Source organism: Ctenopharyngodon idella, chromosome 12, assembly GCF_019924925.1.
Source record: "Ctenopharyngodon idella isolate HZGC_01 chromosome 12, HZGC01, whole genome shotgun sequence".
Lineage (NCBI taxonomy): Eukaryota > Metazoa > Chordata > Actinopteri > Cypriniformes > Xenocyprididae > Ctenopharyngodon > Ctenopharyngodon idella.
In genome coordinates this window covers 27,801,506-27,819,875 of record NC_067231.1, presented here as the reverse complement: position 1 = coordinate 27,819,875, position 18,370 = coordinate 27,801,506, and the positions used below count along the sequence as shown (strand labels likewise).

At 39.3% G+C, this 18,370-nt stretch overlaps 2 protein-coding genes across 5 annotated transcripts in view; one reads left to right on the top strand and one right to left on the bottom strand.

The window, feature by feature from the left end:
- dock1 (dedicator of cytokinesis 1) overlaps positions 1-18,370 on the top strand; it is a 245,850-nt gene that overhangs the window by 118,779 nt on the left and 108,701 nt on the right. The window lies entirely within an intron of this gene.
- LOC127523261 (inhibitory synaptic factor 2A) overlaps positions 1-18,370 on the bottom strand; it is a 46,602-nt gene that overhangs the window by 18,467 nt on the left and 9,765 nt on the right. Inside the window, exons 2-3 of the mRNA XM_051913776.1 lie at positions 10,762-11,983; positions 988-1,059 (exon numbers count right to left, since the gene is read on the bottom strand). Of these exons, the coding sequence (XP_051769736.1) occupies positions 988-1,059; positions 10,762-11,978 (1,289 nt within the window). The 5' untranslated portion in view covers positions 11,979-11,983. The remainder of the gene's footprint in view (positions 1-987; positions 1,060-10,761; positions 11,984-18,370) is intronic.

Here is an 18,370-nt window from a genome sequence, read left to right as displayed (position 1 = left end):
GACATTTTTGATATATATTTTACTAGTGGGTGCAGGACACTATAGTTCAGTGAGGATAGCAGAATAAAGTAAACTGTGACACATTATATCCAGAAATTCTTCATACAGTGGACTACCAGTAAAATTGATAAAAATTTAGAACCAAAAATTATTCACACTTTGACCTGACCATGTTTTGCTTATGTGTTATCTGACATAATTAAGATAAAAAAAAAAGAAAATTCTGATACAGTTTAACTCTGAGATCTTGTCATATTTTATTACCATTTTTTTTAAACTATAGTGGATAAACTGTATTAATGAATGAAATGTTCAAGGTGTCTGAATAAATTTTGGTTTGACTGTATGTGTGTATATATGTGTGTATGTTATAAATATATATACTGTGTGTGTGTGTGTGTGTGTGTGTATATATATATATATATATATATATATATATATATATATATATATATATATATATATATATATATATATATATATAATTTTTTATTTTTATTTTTATTTTTTATTTTTTTTATAAATCCTAGCCTCTAGCTAAAGCGGAGGGGAAGACAATTAGTGAATGATTAGCATATTCCTTTTTTGAAGACTTAGTTTAGTGCACAGGTCATATGGACACTTTAATGGTACTTTAAGGATGTGTTCTTGTCTTTAATGGTTATTATGATGCAAAAGAGCTGCATAAAAATTCCACAGAAAATAATAACATCATCCAGATGTGGTCGGACTTGAGCTTGAGTAAAAGACTAACTTTTAATATTTGAATCAGCTGTTCCTTTAAATAACTGATTTAGCATCCAGAAAATGTTGTCCTGGGCTCTGTAATTACGGTGTCCCACTAATTCCTGTCAGTGAGAGTATTTCCTCTCCTTTATCATATTCATTACTCACACAATCTCTGATTAGGCTGAAGTTGATCTTTATTAGTGCAGCATGCTGTTGTTTCTCACTTGCTCTGGCTTTAAACAAAATACAGCAACCAACCTGTAAATAATGCATGCGCTGTTCCGACACGTGTCGCAGTTGGCCGTGTCCTGTCCGGTCCGATAGGAGAGCCTGTGAGGAGATAAAGAGAGAGGACGGGTCATTACACAGGCTGTTTGGCCGCTCCGCCTACCCGTTCGCCGCCTGCCTCGTTCGCTCTGTCGTTCCTCATTATCAGCTCATGGTCAATACACGCAGTGGGAAAGATATGTTAGCATTCTTCACACCCGGCGTTCTGCAGAGGACACGCAGGACACCGACTGTGTTTGTGAGTGTAATCAGAAATGAGAGAACAAAACGGCCTTGAAATTTTTGTACAGCAACATTGCAGAAATGTCAAAGCACAGGAGCTAAAATGTGCTGATACATTTGCCATAAAGCTCTGTTCCAGACTCTAATGAGCTGCTGTGGTTTTACTGTCTACATAGGCAGCTGTCGTTTAATGTAGCATCCTGACTGACATTAAACTTCACAAGAGACTGGATTTTACACTTAATTCCAATAAATGATGTAAGCTATAGTCATGTGATACTCCACTTTCTGAATATTAGACATTTTATAAACCTATATAATCATTTTATTTAAATATTTGTGATTCAGCTGTCTTCTGTTTTAAATCATAAAGTATATTTGTGATACATTATTAGAATATAAGAATTATATATATGCACATTTGTCTTTAACTTAAATAAATGTTTCTATTTTTTTTCAACAGTTTTAACCCAAATGCACTGTTTACACTAGTAATACACTAGTTTTAACTAAAACACTTCATTTATTTTTTTGATATATGAAATGATGTATGATATATGATGAGATATGAGTTATTGAGATATATATGATATATGATATATGATATGAGATATAATGTATGGTATAAGATGTGATATATAATATAATATGGGATATGGTACATGAGACATATATGATATGATATGATATGATATGATATATGATATATGATATATGGTATGAGATATAATATATGGTATAAAATATGATATATGATGATATTCAGTAACACTGAGCTCTTCACAATATACTCACTACTTTGCTGCCTATTAATAGCATTTATTTCAGGCATGAGTTTAAAATCTGTCTCTTCTTTTGACCTTTAACCCTGTACAGAGTCCTCAGGAACATGGTTTGACATTGCCCAACAAGAGAAAAATGCAGATATGTCCATCGTACATGTAGTTTGTATGTTCACACTAGCCTCTGGCCGGCAGAGGAACATGAAATATGATCTGACAGTAGAGTTCATGGGCGCTTTCAGTAGGCAGGAATGACTATAGAGACTCTACCCTTGGCTTGATTCCTTCCCAAAATCCTCTGGGTTGGACTAGAGGGGGATGATATCATTTGCTTCAGGAGATTTGCTTGATGCGATCATCCTCACCTAAAACAGACTGCGCTCGGATCTAGAGCAAAGTTTCTTCATTTGCCAGATCTTTTCAGATGTTGTTCTCTAGTTTTTGAGTTTCACTTTTATTAGAGTCTTTTTTTCAACTGTAGAACTTTGTATGTAAATATTTGATCCAAAGCAAATTATAATCAGCCTAGATGTGTGTGTAATGTTTGTTGAAGCAGAGAGCTGTGTTCCTGAATTACTTCATTGCTGTTTTGTACATCAGCAATCAGCTTCACGTCGGCACTCTTAACAGCATGAAAAACAAAACTGTTATTCAAATGCTGAATAAATTATACATAATACTAGAATGCATCTCATTATAGTCACTTTACTGTCACTCACTGGAGGATTGCAGAGTTTCCTGTGACTGAGCCTGAGTTCAGCTCAAGCTCACTGACCAGAGATTCCTGCATCGCCGCTGATCAATATTCAACGCCACGCTAAAATAATTCAGATTTTACTCAAAGTTGTGCATGAGAGTTTGTAGTGTTATGGGATGAGAAAACATATCTGGCTATTGAGCATCTTGAAAGTTTCTTGAATTTATTACCTAAGGATGAAGATAAATGTAGTCTACCATTCAAAAGTCTCCAGTGTCACATGATCCTTCAGAAATCATTCTAATATGCTGATTTGCTGCTCAAGAAACATTTCTTATTATCAGTGTTGAAAACAGTTGTGCTGCTTCTAGGGCTGGGCGATAAAACGATAACGATACGTATCGCGATAGACACGTGATCGATATCAATAAAAAATGTGTTCGATAAAACGTTCGATATTTTTTTTATTCTTCGTCGGAAGAAAACAGAGGTTGCGAAGCAAGTTTGGTTGCATATTAACAAAGGCACTCGCTCTCTGGTAACCTAGCAACGTAGGGAGTGACACGCTAACAGCCAATCATGTAACAGTATCAAGTTTGGTTGCGCCATATCGTTGTCTCGTGCTGGTCTGCTGGATTCCTCTTCAGTAACCGGCAACTGATAAGCAGGAAATGAGTGCTGCAGCGAGCGAGGAAATTGTAAATAAAAGAGGAAAAGTCAGCTCGCCAGTTTGGCAGTTTTTTGGATATTATAAGTCTGACCGTAGTCAGACCAATGTCGTCTGCAAATTATGCAAGACTGGTAATACCACGAACTTGATGTACCACCTTAGCCGCGCTCACCCTTTGGAGCACAGCCGTATTCAACCAACAACATCTGTAGCTGCAACACCGCACAACATTTTAATTATTTGAATTTTCCATGGTTGTTGACAATTCTGTCTTAATAACTGAGGGGATTATGATCAGAGGAAGGTTAAGTTTAAAATAAAAATGTTTAAATGTAATATATTTTTCTCCTGGTCCTTATTTTAAATGGGTCAGAAAAAATTATCAATAATTATCGATATCGACCGATATGAAACACTGATATCGTGATACAGTTTTCAGCCATATCGCCCATCCCTAGCTGCTTCATATTTTTGTGGAAACCATAATACTTTTTGTGCAGGATTCTTCAAAAGAACAGCATTTATTTGAAATTAAAATCTTTTGTAACATTAAAGTCTTCACTGTCACCTTTGACCAATTTAATTCTTCCTTGCTAAATTTAACTGTAAAGTTCCTTAAATTATCGTATGACTGAGTTAATCAGTCAGAGCAGTAACATCTCGTTCACTTTCTACACTACTAGTTATAATTAAGATCAGTGATGTCAGTCTCTTAAAGGCACAATATGTAAGATTTTTGGATTAAATTATCTAAAAACCACTAGAACAATGTTAAATATTTTGTTGACTTGTGTACTCACATTATCCCAAATGTTTCCAAGAATGTTTAAATCCAGAGAAATTTTAACCAGGACACGGACCGTGTCCGTGCGTCGCCTATCAATGACATCATACCTGCGTTACCATTGGTTTCCTGTTTTATTTTGTAGAAACCAAGAAAACACCAAAGACGCTTTAATATATTATGTGTTTTATTAGACAGGTGAGCAACTGTTTGGATACATTCATCAACAGAAAACGAATCATGTTATATAGCTCAACACAGTAAGTCTTATTGTTTAAATCTTGTTTTCTTGATTTACCGCGAGTACCATGTTTTACCATGCCTAATATCAATCTAGCTTACTGCTGTGTTCAACAAGTGTCTCATAGCAGCCGCCGAGCGAACGCACAGAGCAGCATTATAACAACTTTCAACACACAAATGTATCTAATATGATAAACAGCGCTGCGTTACTCCACATACGCTTGACCGGAAGAAGCGGAAGCGCTCGTCTGCGGCGTAATAAAAGCTCCGCTGCTCTCGAGCCGTGTGTCGTGCTCGTCTCTCATTAGCAATCGCTCCAGCGGCCTCGTTCCGCTCCAACACCCTGCTTCATACTACAGTAATGATAATAAATCTTTCATACATTAGCTCATCCATGAATATGATTTCTGCCCGAGTCCGTTGGATTCTTTTCCATGATTGTAGACATGAAGACCACACCTCCCATGATTCCGCAAAATCAAGACGTCATCAAGTTTTCTGTAGCGAAGTTCATTAAATGGTTAAATGGTTGTTCTTATGACTGGAGAATAAATATCTTATTCACTGTATTTAATTGTAAATACAAATCTTTGAAGCTGTATGTGTAATGCTTGCTGTTTTAGAGGTATATTGGTGATCTTTTGCCTGGTAACTGAATTGAGTGTTGTTTGCTTTCCTCTCAGTGAACAGTAGTCAGTGTTTACATCTGATTCTTAGTCTCTTGTATGTATTTGTGTTAGCTTTGAGTTGCCCTGTTACTCCCTCCAGCAGGATATGCTACAGTTGCTGAGCTGAATATTTCTAATGATAAAACAAATAGCATATAAATATCCTTTCGTCAACATGTTCTCACTGCCGGTGGCAGTTACATTTCGTCTGTCCGGCTCAATCTGTGTAGAGATGTGGGGTCAGAAAATTTGAGAAGCTGCACTTCCATTGTTGGCTGCCATTAGTAATTACAGCCTGTCGCCGTAACAATTGCTTTTCTGGCGGGAAGAAGGCGACCCATCGACCCCTCTGACTTGCTCTGCGATGGAGGGCCAATGTCAGACTGACAGGAAGCCGACGGAGTGATCAATAGCTCTGATGAGGCATGTTGTCATATCTGTCTGTCTCTCTCATCCTGTCGATCTGTTTCTTCACCTGTTCTCTGTCTGTCTCTCTCATTACTGGAATATTCGGCTTGAATACAAGCTAAGCTGTATTGACAGCATCTCTGGCATCCTGTCAATTAGCACAGAAAATATTTTAAATTCATAACTCAGTTTGCTGAGTTATGTGTTGGACATAAAACATTGACGACTTTAATCGTAAGAGCTAAATGTTTGTGTTTTTGCTTTTGTGCTCAGGTTTGAGTCAGAGTTTATACTGTGGTAAGTTAAACCGCTCTTTAAAGGGATAGTTAAACTTGAGGGTGACTAAGTAATGACACAATTATAATTTTTTAGGTGAACTATCCTTTTAACTCATGCTTTTGTTGTTTAACCCAGAATATTCTTTGTTTGTTTGTTTTTGTCTAAAGTTTTTTTTACTCAGTATGCTTTATTTTAATTAAATATTCTTAAAATGTATGTTATGATTGAAAGTAGTTAATTCATGCATTTACCACGTATTATATATTTATTTAATTTATTTTAATTTAATTTTAAAGACTTTGGTAATGCATTATTTTGGTTAATCCATTGAGTTATATATTAATGAATTCTTTTTTTTTTATTTATTTTTTTTATATGTTTAATATAATGTATAATGTTGAAAGAATTCAGTTTGCTGATTTGAATATTAATATAATATTTGTTTTGTTTAGAAAGCATGACCAACCCATTTCCATATTTTTCCAGTATTTATTTCCTCACACCTATAGTTTTTTTACACTTTAGTTTGATCTCATTTTTTTTTTTTTTTAACTTGCATTTTTTTTTTTTTTTTTAATGTTCCTTACATAAATAATTTGACTTTGTTACTATTTAGCACAGTACTGGTCTCATACAGCAGGCTGTTCACCTTCAGAGGTTAGTGATAAAAGAATTGTTATTGTAAAAAAAAAAAAAGCAAAAATGGAACAAAAATAAAAACTGCTTCTGCATATCGGTTATCAGGCACTTGACACTATCAGTAAAGAAATGAAAATCAGTATTGTGATTTATATGTAACTTGTTTTACCAGAGATTAGACCGGATTACTTTCATGTCAATGGTGAACAGTACTTTGTTCAGAGTTTGAATTGGTATCCCGATCCCCTTTTTTTCAATCAGACTCAGTTGATGTTGTTTGATAGTTCAGAAAATGAATTGTGACCTCAGATGGACTGTGCAGTGAAACACCCTGGTCCTCTGTGACTCAGAGAGAGTCTGACTCAGTTTTGGTCTGAGACTGCCTGATTTTAAGCAGTAGCTCCTCTCCCGCTGTCAGAGAGCGGCCCACTCGGCCATTAACTGCGATCTGTCTGCATGTCAGCGCCCGCCACCCCTGAGCTCTGCACCTGCCTCCTTAAAAGGTCAAACTGCGGGGCTCATCGTGAAAAAGATCGGGACACCGACGGCCATTTTGCCCCTAATGAGAGCATGTGAAGTGCTGTTTCCTGATGCGTGGGGTTTATCTGAGGCTAGTTTCTGTGCCTAATGGGGACAGTGATGTATAGAGCTGTTGCTGAGAGCCCGAGGTTGGAGAAGAGGGCAGGAGGAAGGCAGAATAATGTTTGTCACAAGGCACTGGCTGCCAGTGGTGATCAGACCGAACCCTCCGGAGCGAGGCAATGTGTTGGAATGTAAAAAGGAAGTCAATTATGTTGTGTACAGAGAGAGAGAAGACCTTTGGGACACAAGTTGAATTCTCCCACAAAACACTCTCTATTATTGGGCTCCATATTTGTGCAGATTGCATTGATTACCATTTAAATAGATGCACAGAGAAACAGTTACTGTCAGAAATAATTATTTTCAAAGCTTTAGGTGACAAATTTGTTATAATGTCTAACTAATTTCCAGTATGGATGAGCCATTTTTAGCCATTTTTTTTAGCTCAGAAAATAACAATTATTCATACGCACCTCACATTTCAGCAAGGGCTGGTTATGATGGTATATAGACATGTCAACCAGCTAAAAATGTTGCTGCAACACATAGATATTTTACGTATGGCTATCAGTGGGCAGATAAATATGCATTCACTCACTCACTCACTCACTCGGACACTCACTTACTCGGACACTCACTCACTCACTTGGTCACTCATTTAGCCACTAACTCACTCAGTCGGTCACTCACTCACTTGGTCACTCACTTACTCAGCCACTTACTCGGTCAGCCACTCACATAGTCACTCACTCACTCTGTCACTCACTCACTCACTCACTCACTCACTCGGTCACTCACTCGGTCACTCACTCGGTCACTCACTCGGTCACTCACTCTGTCTCTCACTCACTCACTCACTCGGCCACTCACTCGGTCGGTCACTCACTCACTTGGTCCCCCTCTCGATCGGCCACTCACTCACTCGGTCACTCACCCAATCACTCACTCGGTAACTCACTTAATACGGTTATGTTCACTCAAAGTTTGGTTATTTACGGAAGTGACACCCCATTCTATAACCAAACCCACATCCGTAAATTTTCAGTACTCACAACCGCATTATCGGAAAAAACCCACGCTGTGTGAGCTGAACTGGACAACTAGTTATCTGTCACATCATACAGTGTGAGAGAGTCGCTTAGCACTGCACAAATGCGTGTCTACCGCATGTTGCGGGTTTTCGTGTGTGGTTTTGCTTTTGGTAACTTTCAGTGTCATCGGAAGGTTTTGAATCTAGTCACTGTTCTCCTCCGGAGCGGTTCCCGTCAGTTTGGTGTTCTATGCACAACTTTTATGTGCTCCGCTCTCTACCCAGGTAGACACTGAGGTGATAAGACTTTCTTTGATACTACTTCAGTCACTGTCGATATGATTACTGGTGAGAGAATACGGACTTGACTTCCGTTGCACGTTCATACAGACAGTACTTGAGACGATACTCTGTTGCTTTAAGTAAATGCTGTTGTCAATCCCCAAAACGCACTCACGCCATTTTGTAACTACCGTAATTCACTCTTACTTGAGCCATGTGACCACTGCAGATTAATTTAGACGTTGGTAGTGTTGCCATAAAAATACATAATTCCCAGTCCGAGAAAGAACGTCACGTGTTGTCATCTCGAAATTACGGTTATTATGACATGGCGTGAAAACATTGTTTAATTTATTGCATGTTTTATAGTAAGTTTTTTTTTTTTTTTTTTTTTTTCTCCACATTTCACAAATGTTTGTTTTGATCGTTAAGTAATGTATACCACGCTTTTACTGATTCATACAGTTAAGCTACACTACCGCTAGCATTCACTTTGATCCTGTAGCATCTTTTTGAGTCAAACACCTCTTTGCATATGTGTTTGTCTGCAGCATGCTTTTGAACACATTGAAAAGATAGTACTACATCACGCCAGCGGTAATGTAACAGATGTAATTATGAATACATGCACCTACGCCCTCCAGTCACACTGTCTTTTGTCATGTGAATGACATTTCTGAGTGTGTGGAATGAGACTAATGTTGCGTATCCACACGAGCATTAACTGTTTCTGCATTAGATGCAGGAAAATGCACTTTCTCACACCTGAGCTGGGGAATTGAAAACTCTGCCTTGTGAATACATTAAAATATTACTTTAAGTGTAATATCTGCAAAACTGTAATCCATAAGAAAAGTTATGTTAGATGATTTCCTCTCTAAAACCTAGGCTGAGCTTAATTTGTTTTTGTGAAGCATACCATTAGACATTTATATAAGTGCTTCTACACTGAGGCTTTATAAATTATCGCAAAAATTATTAATGCATCGGATAATGCATTTATATAATGCAAAATATGCTGTTTTTGAGTTTGTGATTGAGCGACTCTCTAATCATCCTCATGATGATGATGTTGTCGTCCTCTGGATCAGTTGTTTATGAAACCCTCTTGCTGTGACCTTAATTGTGCTTCAAGTATATAAAGCAGACATGTAGTCTTGCAGGTAATTAATGCCGTTTTTAATCACTATCCTGGCAGGGTTCCAGTGCTTGCATCCTGAAGCATCTTTAGGGAAATATGTGTGTGAATATGTGGGAGATTGAGTATGCTTCCTGTGCAAACTCAAATTTTGCTCACTTAACCTAACCAGTCTGAAACATTAGATTTAGTATCATAATGTTTCTCTAAACTGCAAGCAAACTCACCTCATAAGGGGCTCACTTAATGTTCTACAGTTCTGTGTGTAAATGCTAAAATAATCAGTATGTTATGCCTAGCTGGAATATTTAAGTGATAATTTAGGGTGATTTGCATGATATCCTGCTGTGGGAATGAGCTGGTTTGTCATTGATTGGCTCTGACTGTAAATATTCAGCTGTTATGCATGTAAATAATCCTGCTTACTAGGTAGTATCTACAAAATTTCCCCTTTTTCCACCCAAATATACTGTGAAATATTCTCTACTTTGTGAGATACTTCTACATTTTATCAACTTTCTCTTCTCTCTTAAAAAGATTAGTCATTGCTTAATGTCTCTGCCCCGATTTGGAGCAGGTTCAGTTGTTAGATTAAATAGGTGCTCTTGAAAGTAGAAGGCTTTTGGCATCGTTAATACTATATAGTATTTAGAAGGCCTCCAGCAAATTTCCCAGGTTGAGTCCAAGGTGATAAAAGTCAATATGAAAAAGAGTGCTGCCCTTAAAGTCTTTCTAACCAACCAAAGATGCACTTATCCATCCTAATTAGACCTACTATAGCAGTCAGTTTGAGAACCAAACAATACTTGGGACTTCTGTGTTGAAATAGCTTCTTGTATTCCATGCATAAATGCATAGAGACAAGCAAATTTATCCATCCTTTGGTCAACTTTCTGAACAATGTGAATTGCAGCTTGTTAGCGCTTTCAACACACTGTAGTTGGCATGAGTTGTGGATGTTTGGGGAAACCAGTGTGGAAATGCAGTTCTGCTTGGTGCAATTTTGTTGGCACAAAATTTAATTTGCTGCCCTTAAAGACCTGCTAACCAACCACAGATGAACTTATCCATCCTAATTAAACCTACTATAGCAGTCAGTTTGAGAACCAAACAATGCAATTGATGAAATGTTTTTTCTTGTGTGTGTTTGTGTCTTGCATCTCATTCATAAACGAGTTGGTTTATGAATGAGATACATAAAGTTGGTGCTTTTAACACATTGCAGTCAACATGTTTGAGGAAACGTGTATGGAAATGCATTTCTGCTTGGTGCAATTTTACAGTTACTATTTGCATGCTGGTTAATGTACAGCGTCTTACCCTTCTCTATGAGCTTCTCCTTTTTCCAGCTCTTGAATGACACCCAGCAGCACTTTGATGGTTTCCTGGCTGGAGCTGATCATGTTTTCCATGGCCTGGAGCTGCGCTTTAACATCCCCATCCTGATTGACAGGCACTATCTGCTTGCACGCCTCATTATCCGTCTGTAGAGTTCCCGTTCCCGTGCCGCCCCTGGACGGAGGAGCCGGCATGGGAACGGCAGTCGAGGAGACCGAAGTCACCGCCGCCGCCTCTTCCATGGCCCTCAGCGGTCGAGCAGACAGCGTACCCACGTGGCACTGGACCTGCGTAGTGCAACTGGCCCGCGGCAGCGTCTGTGACTGCAGGCCGTTGAGCTGCAGTGCCTTCTTGCGTTTGCTGCGCTCAGTTGGACTCTCCAAGCACTCCACCTGCGTGAGGGAGTTCCACGCGATGGGTCCCGTCACTTTGGAGGAGGAATCCTGGACAATATTCCCACCGCTCTCCCCAGAGTTCAGCAACTGCAGCTTGCCTGAGCGATCAAGAGTTTCGGAGTCTCTCCGGAAGCCCTTACTGTGTTTACTTTTGACGCTACAGATCTGATAGTCCGAGTGGTCCGCTCCCGCTATGGTCCTATCTGTCGGACAGGGAAGAACCAAAGCGTCCGAGCACGGTCCGTCCGTTCTCTCCAGACAGTCCCTGGCTTGCGGATGTTGCTCTATGGTTGCGACGCACTTGCTGGTGTGCATTAATGCTCTTGTTTTCCTCAGATTATGAGAGGGCGTGCACTCCCTGCCCGCCTCAGTAGCTTTCGCCCTCTTCACGTCAATTACAAACCCATCGTCCTGGTCCTTACAGCTCTCCACCGCAGCGGCATGCTTGACTGTGTGTCCTTTCTTTCGATCAAATGGAAAAGTCTGGTAACGCTTCCTAAGATCCGGTGACGTTTGCACTCCAGTGCTTTTGGTGACATTGGGGATTGATCGGCGAGCTGGGACGGTCATGTACTTGCGGTAAGCCACTTTGTAGGGCGGCTTCCCTCCTCGGGCCGCAGCGGCCTGTTCGTTCTGTGCCTCGCAGATGTCCTTGAAGCGCACCTGAAGGGCCTTGTTGCGCTTGCGCACATGTCGGCTTTCGTCTGACGATCCTTTGACCTCCAGGGCCATGGAGGCCGCGGTTGCCTCTGAGTCCGACTCAGAGTTGGTGAGCATGCATTTACCAGCGTCCTTGCTCACCATGGTTCCTGCAAACACAAACGGTTGAGATATTATTAGTTGAAAAAAATGGTGCACTTGCTTTTAGCAACTGTATCTTGCATGTAATTGTGTTAGTAGATTAGATCTGTGCGTAAATGATCTGACACAAATGTGAAAACAATCAGTCATGTAACCACAAAAGGGCACAGCTGCAACATCCTTCATCCACCGACTCTATGAACGCTTCATATACCATATTAGCGTCCTCTGCCTCGCTAACCTGCTCGGCTTGTTTGCGGTGAAATTTATGGGGCAATCTCATGAGTGTTGTCTTAGCCCGTGACTTGTTTGTCTTTGACAGTTAATTGCATCTCTTAATCTCGTGTGTTCCTGGAGCGACCACACACAGGGAGAATGATAGGAGTGAAACTGCGTCATCTGTCTGCCTCCCTGGAGTTCACCATACCTCAGCTAACTAATAGAAAGAGAGACACTGTCTGCCCTGTGATTCAGCATCATCACCCTGACAAACACTTCCAGCATCCCTCCGAGGCCTGTGTGTCAAACTGCCTTTTTTTAGTGCCATGATATGTGGAAGTATAGGAGTGTGTTTGATGCTCTGCTTTTTGAGATCAGTTGTTTTGATCGTTGTGTCTGAATATTTTCTTATTGATAGATAAACCACTAGTATACCACATTTTTGTGATTAAACTAATAAGAAAATAAAATAGCTGTATTTTTCGGATGGATGGATGGTATATAATCTGTAGGTCTCTTTTTTTTGTGTGGAGACTGATGGTTTTGAGTGTTAAAGGGCAGGTCTATGGGGCACATATAAGAGTAAAAATAATTTTAAAAACTCATCTTGAGACCAGTTCTGTTCATTTCATTGAGCTGTTATTGAACACAAGAATGTGTCATAATGGTGTGTGTTGGACATGAATCAGCCTAATTATATCAGCCTTTCTTAAAACCAACTAGCTTTTCACACAACTCACTGACTAGACCATTATGACAAGATGTACTTTTGCACATCCATATTTTTTCTGGCTGGTTTTGTTTGACTTGTTAGATTTGTTTTCTTCTTCCACAGGAAGGGAAGGATAGTTATGCAATGAGAGATACAAACAGGAGAATGACTCTCTTTCATCAAGGTTACAGTTTGATTGTTGTGAAGTTTGCAGTGACGGGTAACATTACTCAAGCTGGGTGATATCTGAACACAGTAACCCAGGACTCTTGAACCAAATCTGATTTCCACTCCAGTAACCTTGTCTTTCAAATATGAAAGATTCACAACAACAGATAGGAACCATTTGAAGAAGCAGCTTTAAACCTTTAGTGTGGCCTAGGATATCTTTGGTCTCATTTTGTAGAGCAACCTCTTGTCTTCCAGTTCCCTATTTAACTATTTAACAAGTAGTCCTTTAATCTTACCTACATTTTCCCTCAAGTTTCTATGGTATTCGGTTCTTTTCTCCAATGTGCACTACCGTTCAAAAGTTTGGGGTCATTAAGAAATTAAAAAAAAAAAAAAAAAGAAAGAAAGAAAGAAATTAATACTTTTATTCATCAGGGATGCATTACATTGATCAAATGTGGCCAGTAAATCATTTATAATGTTGCAAAAGATTTCAAATAAATGCTGTTCTTTTGAACTTTGTTCATCCAAGAATCCTAAAAAAAAATGTGGAAATCACTGTTTCCACAATATCATTGAGCAGCACAACTGTTTTCAGCACTGATGATGATAAGAAGAAATGTTTCTTTAGCAGCAAATCAGCATATTAGAATAAATAAATAAATAAATAAATAAATAAATAAATAAATAAATTCAGCGTTGCATCACTGTTTATCATTGACTGAGTTCTGGACTCTTGCCAAAAACTCCCATTATAATCAATGATGCTGTATACACTGCACAATGAATCTCTTATTTACAGAGTGTTTGCACTGTTAGCTATGATAAAAGCATTCGTGAGAGCGCAGAAATCGAGTTGCAATGACGAGATCACTGCATTCATGTCTGTCACTGGCTACATGCTGAATATAATGCTATAATCAACTCTTTTCATGATTTGTTAATCTCAGCCGCCGCAGTAGTAGTAAAAACAGAGTTTTCGAGAGAGTTCCAAGTGTAATACTTATTTCATATGCAAAGATCTTAGCCAATTACAGTTCTGTCAGGATCACTATCATCAAAGATGACTGGCAGTTAGTATACAGTTTGTATTGGCGGTATGGTTCTGTTTTGGGCAAAAACTCCCTGCCCATCCATGCAGCCTAGCATGGATAAGAGCAGGGAGAGCTGCGATAACCCCCCTTAGGGTAAACAGAACAGAACCAAGTATTTCTTAATGACAATGATTAATGTAACAACATAATTGAAGAAATGAGTTTGATCAAAAGAAATATCAGAAGGTCAAGTCCTGACTGGACAAAGGAGGAGCTGGGGATGGAGGAGGGTAATTAGCTCCTGAGCAATGCAATAAAAGCAGCTGATAAAACTGAATGGACCATATATATATATATATACGAATGTGGTGATAGGCGTCGTATTCCTATAGGTCAGTGTGAATCAGCTGAGTGTCAGCTGATGCGAGCTCGACTAATGTGACCTGCCAGAACTAACGCTATACGCTTGAGCAGTGGGTGTTTACGTCAAAGTCTCACAGCAGACACGCCACTTCCAACAGAGCGTTCAAATCAAAGGGCTAAAACCAGGGTAGTAAATGGCCTTTTATTTTTAAATTGACATACTAACATAAGTGTACCTTAGGAAACATTAATTTTTAAAAAAGCATGACTTGTGACATGGCATGCCTTTTTCCAACTCCGTTCCATGTCTGATTTCTTAAAATAACAACAGACCTCTTCTTAAGTTGCATGATTTAAGAAACCATTTGACTCTGTAGCATAAGTGGTGTGGTACATGTTTCTTCAAATCACTAACCCTTCGAATGACTACTAAAATTGATCTTTTACTGATTTTCTTGCAGACAAGGGTAGACGGCAGGAAATAGAAGTCCATACAAGAACGGCATATGTTCTCGGGATCCAATAATATCTAATCTAATAGAGTCTGGGATACCTCTTCACGTTGATCTCAGAGTTACTTAGCTGCATTTCTGCAGGAGTGTCATGTTGAACGTCTCTAATGCTCTCTGCACTATTGGATTATGTCTATTACTCTAAATCATTTGTTAAGGGCATTGAGGAAGGAGAGAGAAACCGGTGGTAACAGGCCCTCGCCGACTACCCGTCTTCAACACCTGTTCGAGATCGATGTGAGCTGGAGACATCATCACAAACCTTCAATACAGCACCCAAACTCATGCTTGGCTGTTCAACACACAAACAAGATCAATGCAGGTGCTAGGAATCATGGGATTGTATTAATACTTAATCCAATCTGCAGTCGACTAAACATTGTAGGCATCTCCTCCTCCTCCTCCTCTTTCCCGCTCACTTCTGAACGTGATGTATTGCTAGTGTAACCCGGTTGTCAGGGAAAGCCCATCCCAAGTGCATTTCCAACTCAATTAATCAGAAAGGGTATTGCCGACAGCTCAAGTCCCCCAAAGAAGCATTAACAGCCCTGGGATTATGTAAACAACAAGTCGCGACTTTATTTACATAAGACTCTAAAGAATTAATTCATCAAATTATTATTCTCACAGTTGCCTCGTGTTTGATATTGTGGTATCATAGCAACAGCCGAGTGGTTTTCTGCCTTAGAAAGGGTATTTTAAGGGGCTTCCTGGTCTTTGTCAACCTGAGCTCTTGAAAATCATCTTTATCTTTGAAGACCTTGAAATGAAAGGTGGAAGATGGTAAACGTAATAAAGTGGGTATATTTGCATACTGGTTTCATTAGTGCTGTTTACAATGGCAATAATAACTCTTGCTACTGGTGATTCTTTAAACCAAGCCGCAACCCTTGCTGTTTGTTATTATTATTAGGGGCCAAGCACAAGTTGCGATGGCACCTATTGTATCTGTTGGCGTTCTTATTCTTCTTCTTCTTCCACTCTGAGAGTCTATGGCAGACCATAGACCTGCTTTCGGGAAAGTTCTGAAATTTGGCACACTGATAGATGACAGCCCCAACATTAATTACAGCAAATCTGGTGTCTCTAGATCAAACTCTCTAGCGCCACCACTTGTCCAAAGTTTCACTCATGCTTATGCTAATAAACTTTGAACCATAAGGCTTAGAAACAAAATTCTTTTTTCCTCTGATTCCTTGGTTCAATATGACCCTATGAGATCATTTTCCATCATGAAACTTTTCCTGCCAAATTTTCCAGCCAAAAAAACTCCTCCTAGACCAGTGGTTCCCAACCACGTTCCTGGAGGCCCCCCAACACTGCACATTTTGCGTGTCTCCTTTGTCTGACACACCCATTTCAGGTCTTGGAGTCTCTACTAATGAGGTGATGATCTGAATCAGGTGTGTTTGATTAAGGAGACATGGAAAACATGCAGTGTTGGCGGGCCTCCAGGAATGTGGTTGGGAACCCCTGTCCAAGGCGGCCTCTCTATTTTCATGAAAATCAAATCAGATCATCTTCAGACTATGCTGGCAGAAGTTATCAAAAGCTTTTTGATAAACCCAACCATTCTCAAATAACGCACAAACAAATTCGAAAAAGAGCGTGCCAAATTGGACGCGAGGCTATGGGTGTGTCTCAATCAGCTCCCTTGCTCCCGAGCTCGTGAATCAGTATATCGTGTACACGAATTCGGTCACTGGTAAGGACAGTAAAGGACGCTGGTTTACTACACATTGGGACACTTATGACTCTATTTCCGGCAACGTGACAACGTCCTCATTGTACAACATTACTGGTATTTATGAACAAACGCAGAGCCGTAATCTTTCTGACATTACTTGTAATGTTATTTAAAGTACATTATGATAAATTCTTTGCTTGTTACATATACGTGCAACATTTCAACTGTAAATAAATTATAAATGTTAGCTAAATTATGTTCATCACCTGTCTAGTGATGTGTGTTTGTGCTGAAATATAATGAAATAATAGTTTGTATTTTTAAAATCATCTATTGCGCGTCGTTATGTGTAGTGAGTCGACTCACGTGATTTAAGTTTCGTGCTTCAGAACTTCCGTTAAGGGAGCATGGTGAGCTCCGATGCTCCCTGGTTTTCACGGTGCATTGTGGGATTTTTTAGGGAGTGAACGTTTCAGTGCCCTGGAAGGATTCGCGATTGAGACCGCCCTTAAAATGGCTGACTCCCTGATCAGTGCCCTGGCCACTAAACTAGGGAGCTGATTGAGACACACCCTATGTCTCCACAGAACTTAAGCATATTCTGACCAAACTTGGTACATCTAATCACAAGCATGACCTGAGGCTACATGCTGCGTTTCGGCACAGCACCACCTACTGATCCAGAGTTAGCAAAAATGGCTATTTTTTCTTATAACTTCAGAACTTCCGTTTGGATTCAGGTTGTTAGATTCAGGGCAGCATGCCAAGTTGAATAATATCCAATTTTACCATATCAGCCATTTTGGGCATCAACCATTTTGTATTTTTTAGCAAAAAGCTGTATTTTTGAACGCATTAGCGTATCATTAGGAAACTCAGTATGGGTCATCAGCACGATACCCTGTAGGAGCCTGAGAAGTTTTGAGACAGTGCCACCTAGTGGTGAAATCAAACAGTCATATGCTCATAACTTTCGATGTGGTTGACTTATTTTCATGGGATTCCTGAAATCTTTGCTGAGTCCAGCGATACCCAACATGCTAGGTTTCGCCTTATGGTTTGTGCAACGTTGCGATTTAGCTTTAAAACAACGTTCGCGAATATCTTCGAAAAGGTTAGTCCGATCGAGACAAAACCACCGTAGGAAATTCGAAAACATAGATCGTTGGCTATACGTTAAAGCCCAAATGCCAAAGTTTTGATTAATGTGTAATTAGTTATATATTTTTATCATATTCAATAAGTTATTTTTTGTGGCTCTGCATGGAAGAAGACTTCGTTTTCCAGGATGCATTACATGTGAATTTGTCTTTCTGTCATTCCAATTTTAATTTCAATTCAACTTTCTGTTGGATGCGGCAAATAAAATTCAAAATTCATTCACATGAGTTTTTCCCTGATTTACATACCTGAACATTACATAAACTTTGGCATCTAGCAAGTTAACAACCTTTCCCTTTCGCTCTCGCTTCATGGCTGTGAGTTTTGCACAGGTAAACACTAATTCTTCTGAAAGTCTCATTGTATTTTATTTTTCCTGTTTGTCATATATGATGCAAACGGAGGCAGAGCAGCACTAATCTGAGCTGAATTAAGGACGGCATCAGCTACGGTGAACAATTTAACCTCCTTTTGAGTGCATATTTAATTATGAAGTCACAGCAGGTTGTGCTGCTCTGAGTGAAATGTAATCACTG